We start from the raw sequence: 6,000 nt of genomic DNA, 5'->3' as shown, positions 1-6,000 counted from the left end.
GGGACCAGCGCCTCGCGGGTCCCCGAGTACCCACACTTAACTAATCTCTGGCATCACTGGGCCAATCAGCGTGAAATGTTGCACGCACACTCCCTCCCAGTAGGCCAAGGACCCCACCATTTTCAAATTGACCTCATAGTGGCACTATAACAGGACGCTTCACATTTGTCTTGAACCATAGGTCATATGGCTCACGACACAATATAGGCCCGTCTATTTCCAGAAAATGTTCCACCATTTGCTTATTCCTCACTTTTTGCTTCTACTCCAGATTTTGTTCAAAACTCATGCAAATCAGTACAACTCGTCTCTGTAGTCATATGACAGAGATGTACTGTATCTTTCAGATTCCATTTCGATGGCTATGGCCATATTCGATGACATACTGTATCAACGCTGATGGGGTCCCTGCATGGGAGCACTTGCCAGGGCCCAAAGGGCCGCAGTCCCTTTATGAATATATGTATATATGAATACATTATGAATATAGGATTATTTTAAGATCTTTCCCTTGAGCCATTCTGTATCATCAGTAGGCCTAATTTTATTTTGAGTATTTCTACATTGCGTTATTGGTACTTTTACTTAAAGGGACACTTCACCCCTTTTGCAACCAGATCTTATTTAACCAGCAGTACAGTAGCTTACCAGGTTCAGATACTGTACGCCACTTGTAGTACACAGCAAGCTTCTTCTTTCATCTTTGTAGGAGGGACTCTAATCCCTACATGGCCCTAGAACTGCCACTTCAGTCTGTCAAGCCTCAGAGCATAACCTTTACTAAAATGTGTATATACATTATTTTAAGCCTAGAATCAAGCCATCCAGGGTTGGTGAATCATGACCATGAATTAAAAAGAAATCTGTGGAAAATAATAATAATACTATAATACTATATAATGAGTGTGTGTGTGTGTGTGTGTGTGTGTGTGTGTGTGTGTGTGTGCACGAGCAGCAAACAGCTATATGTGTGTATGCATGTCTGTTCGAGTACGGATAACTGCAATATACAGCTGGGTGACCTAAAGTGCTTTATAGTCATGATTCACCAGGACCCTGGATAATAAGCAAATCAAGCAATCAAACCTACTCTGTTCAAAAGAGTGGAAAAGAATAAAAGAATAATTGCACGTGAAGTGCCTATAATACAGGCTGGAGTAAAGAAAAGTGAAATTGCTTTGGAAACCCAATCGGAGGTTTGCTGCGTTCTGCCTACAAAGTGGGCAGATGGCCTGTGGCCAACACACGGCAAGGTGATTATTTTGTGCAATCTTCTGTGGAAATGTGATGACCTTAGCAGGAATGATTCATGGTGCTCTGAATGTCTCCTTACTGGCCAATTTGTATTCTGTTTTATCTTGCTCAGAAGTGAGTTTGGATTTATTTTGGGCTGGTGGTAAACAATAAACACTGAAATTGGGTTGTGTCAAGAATAGAGTTGATCAGGGAATAAATGTATCTCTTGTATTGGTTCATGTCAATACAAATGTGGAAATGTGAGTACTTTGTTCTCCATTGATTTGACATTTTGAATGTGCTTTTGGGATGTTTTCAATTCCTATTTTTGAAATGTATTTTCATGCCGCTGGGTGAGAGCTTTGTGTCAAAAGTGAACGCTATCATAGATATATATATATGAAAGGCTAGAAGGCTCACCCGCACTGCTGGCCAATGGAGAGTGACGTGGTGGCCATCTTGCCGAGAGGCAGCATTTTTAAATGTCCATAACTTGCCCAACGGTTTGGTTTGTTATAAATGTCAGAGACGCTACATACCAATTCCTACACGGGTTGTGTTTATAACCACGCCCCCGGGCAAGTTAAGTTTACTGAGGTTAAGGTTAGGGGTAGGGTTAGGTTTAGTTTTACTGAGGTTAAGGTTAGGGTTAGGTATAGTTTTACTGAGGTTAAGGTTAGGGTTAGGTTAGCCTGAGCTAACGCTAGACATTTCTGGCCTAAATGGGAGGGCCGCGGCTCAGAAAAACGCGCACCCTGATTGGTTCACCGATCTGTCCGTCAGCCCCGGTCTCTCCTCCCTCCCCCCTCCCCCATTCTAACAGACTGTCAAAGTTATTTCCACAGAGTCGGCACACGTTGGTTTTTTTCTTAGACGGTGTGGTGGGTTCTTCAGCCATTCTCCTCATTTTCCTCGCCTCGTTTGAATTCCACTGGTAATAATTTTCTCACGGTGTTATTTTGAGGGGTGCACACCGCTCAGAGCCCTGACGTCACATCATTTGGAGCGATCCCACTTTTAGTGCAGCCCATGCGTAAATCCAGGCTTTCATTTTTCGCGCAGACAAAATGAAAGCCTGGGTATCGAGGCTAGGGTTAGGTTTAGGCTGTCAATCACAGCGACTGGCCAAGCACAGCGCTCTCGACTGCACAACCCGTGTAGGCTTTGGTACGTGTGCGTGCGTGCGTGTGTGCGTACACATGCTTTTGCGTGTGTGCATCGTACCTTGCGACTGGTGATCCATGTGCCCGAGAGTTTCGATCTGCTCCACCAGGTCATTGGAGTTCCACTGGCTCATGCCCAGCAGGATGGCACTCTTTCCCTCCAGCACATCTGCTGAGACACGCACGCACACACACACACACACACACACACACACACACACACACACACACACACACACACACACACACACACACACACACACACACACACACACACACACACACACACACACACACACACACACACACACACACACACACACACACACACACACACACACACACACACACACACACACACACACACACACACACACACACACACACACACACGCACACGCACACACAGAAAGAAAAAAGGATGAGAAGGAAACCATGGATGTCTCCCTGTCCTTCAAACTCAAAGCAAAGGATCATTAAACACACAGGTCAGGAGGATGCATGCACGACCATGTCTGTCACAGTGGGGAAAAAACACACACAAATACTTGTGTGGATGAGCATGACTAACACGACTGACCACGTCTGATGCTGCAACAACGTCATCCATCGAGACAGAGCCCGAGACAGGTAGACTCATACAGTCTGACAAATGCTTCATGCGCGCTCCTCTCTCTCTGACTGACTGCTGCTGGCAGCTCCGACACCATTGTGCAAGTTCTGTCCATTTGAATGATACAGTAGCAAGGCTAATGGACACGCTTGTCCTCCGCTATTGGGAGTCGTTGCCTTTCTGTCCCTGGTGCACTGTCTGGCCCTGGTGTGGTGTACTGTCTGTCCCTGGTGTACTGTCTGGCCCTGGTGTACTGTCTGGCCCTGGTGTACTGTCTGGCAAAGGAAAGAAAGGTACTATGTTTACCCAGGGTAACTGGACTAAGCTCAATAACTTGTTTACAGCCAGGCCCTGCTCATAGAACATTTCATGGTAGAGGTTCAATGCCTTGTCCAAGGGCACTTCAGCGGTGGTAATTTTAACGTGCCGGTCCGGGGATACGAACTAGCGACCTTCCGATATCAAGACCGCTCCGCAAACCGTTCGGCCACTGCTGCCTGCCTGGCCCTGGTGTACTGTCTGGCCCTGGTGTACTAATGTACTGTCTGGCCCTGGTGTACTGTCTGGCCCTGGTCTACTGTCTGGCCCTGGTGTACTGTCTGGCCCTGGTGTACTGTCTGGCCCTGGTCTACTGTCTGGCCCTGGTCTACTGGTGTACTGTCTGGCCCTGGTGTACTGTCTGGCCCTGGTCTACTGGTGTACTGTCTGGCCCTGGTGTACTGTCTGGCCCTGGTCTACTGGTGTACTGTCTGGCCCTGGTGTACTGTCTGGCCCTGGTCTACTGGTGTACTGTCTGGCCCTGGTGTACTGTCTGGCCCTGGTCTACTGGTGTACTGTCTGGCCCTGGTGTACTGTCTGGCCCTGGTCTACTGGTGTACTGTCTGGCCCTGGTGTACTGGTGTACTGTCTGGCCCTGGTGTACTGTCTGGCCCTGGTGTACTGTCTGGCCCTGGTGTACTGTCTGGCCCTGGTGTACTGTCTGGCCCTGGTGTACTGGTGTACTGTCTGTCCCTGGTGTACTGTCTGGCCCTGGTACAGGACGGAAAGAAAGATAACTACAGATGTGCTAATCTCTGGTTTTGTGTGTGTATGAAAAGGCATGGGGAAAATGGGGCAGGGATATGATAAAGTACTGTCATTACATCATCATGGTGCAACAAAGGTGATAGGATTGGGACAGTGAAAACATAAAAAGGTGGTGTCATCACTAGGACAAACGTGACTTTACCATGTTAGCCTAAAAGTCAATATGTAGCATACAGGGACCGGCAGGGCAGACTGGACAAACAAAGGCAAAAGCTTGAGAATTGTAATGAAAGCCGCCCTGTTTCTTTTTAAGTGGTGCAAACACTTCATTAAGTAGTTTTGTATGTGCCTGGCTGTGTCTGAGCACGAAAATAGCATTTGGTGTCACTGTTGTGCAGCCTAACACACACATACATATTAACTCTGTATATATGATGATTTCAAGTATATCAGTACAGTAGGCTACAGTAGAGTAGAGGGACACCCTAGGGACCCCCACACGGTAAGTTGGTAACTCAGTCATTTCTCAACCGTTTGGGACGCGGGGCGGCTCGACGGAACCGGACCGCCCCCCCTGGGCGCGTTCCTGGGGGTCTGGATGTTCCGGGGACCCCCTGGGGACCCCCACAGTTGCAACACTCCCTACACACATGTGTGATTTTTATAAACAAGCAGAAAATGTGGTGCTTTGCGCCACGTTATCAGTTTAGCACGTTGCCAGTGTTAATGCTCTGACAACAATGCATATTTTGAGATGATCAGCATGCATGTTCAGGTGTGGGTGCTGAAATAGTCTCTCCCTCCCTCCCCCCCCCCCCCCCCCCTCACTTTCTGGGTGCCATCATGAAACCTCTTAGAAACATGTGGTATGCTCTAATAAGCTTAAACCGCGACCTCGTTATGCGCCCTTCGTATTATGCAAGTCACGTTGAACGTACAAACATATGGCATACAGTACCACTTTCCTGCATATTTTAGCATTGGGTGAGTGTCCATATGTTAATTATTTTCGTGTGGCCACTTGGACAACTGGGTACCTGGACAACTGGGTACCTGGACAACTGGGTACCTGGACATCTGGGTACCTGGACAACTGGGTACCTGGACAAGTGGCCGCCTGGACAACTGGACAACTGGGTACCTGGACAACTGGGTACCTGGATAAGTGGCCGCCTGGACAACTGGGTACCTGGACAACTGGGTACCTGGACAACTGGGTACCTGGATAAGTGGCCACCTGGACAACTGGGTACCTGGACAACTGGGTACCTGGACAACTCGGCGAGTGGGCACGTGGATAAGTGGGCAGGTGGACGAGTGGGCACAGTTGGATCACCAACTTGGCACCTGTGAGCATCTGGACAACTGGGCACCTACGGTAGATGATTGGGCACATGGATGAGTGGGCACATGGACAATTGGGCACCTGGACAACTCGGAGAGTAGGCAGGTGGACGAGTGGGCACAGTTGGATCAGTGAGGGCCGCAACGCGGGCCAACCTCTAGACTAGGCCTCTAGTAACTTTATGTCAAACCACAAAAAGCTGTTGCTATAGCACTATGATGATAAGCAAGTGCACTATCTAGTAGGATCACTTTAATCGCTCTGAATTAAGAGCGTCTGCTAAATGCCTAAATTGTAATTTAAAAATGATCTAGACACTCCTTCAAGGCCACTCCATTTAAAGTTTGCCTACAAAACACTCTCTCCCAGAGCAATTTATTGATGTAATGGGTTATATCGAGGGAACAGCTTAAATGAATGCAAACATCTGGACGGTTAGGTACATTATGCAAAGTCATGTTGACTGATTTACACTATTTCAAATCACCTTGTCTAAGATAAACACTTAAGTCTGCCTTCTATCCATTCTTTCCTTACTTTTATCTCTCTCTCTCTCTCTCTCTCTTTCCCCCCACTCTAGTCTCTAGCCTGACAATTGTGTGATATTTATTTTGTTT

The 6,000-nt window shown here is 47.6% G+C and overlaps 1 protein-coding gene across 1 annotated transcript in view; it reads right to left on the bottom strand.

Annotated features, from left to right (window-relative positions):
* The window catches only part of pitpnm3 (PITPNM family member 3), a gene marked incomplete at its 5' end in the record, with an annotated part of 96,142 nt that overhangs the window by 54,859 nt on the left and 35,283 nt on the right, over positions 1-6,000 (bottom strand). Inside the window, one exon of the mRNA XM_080771986.1 lies at positions 2,461-2,568. Within this exon, the coding sequence (XP_080628112.1) occupies positions 2,461-2,568 (108 nt within the window). The remainder of the gene's footprint in view (positions 1-2,460; positions 2,569-6,000) is intronic.

This window comes from Protomyctophum bolini, assembly GCF_963924005.1.
Source record: "Protomyctophum bolini genome assembly, chromosome: 9".
Lineage (NCBI taxonomy): Eukaryota > Metazoa > Chordata > Actinopteri > Myctophiformes > Myctophidae > Protomyctophum > Protomyctophum bolini.
This window is presented reverse-complemented; position numbering and strand designations above follow the sequence as displayed.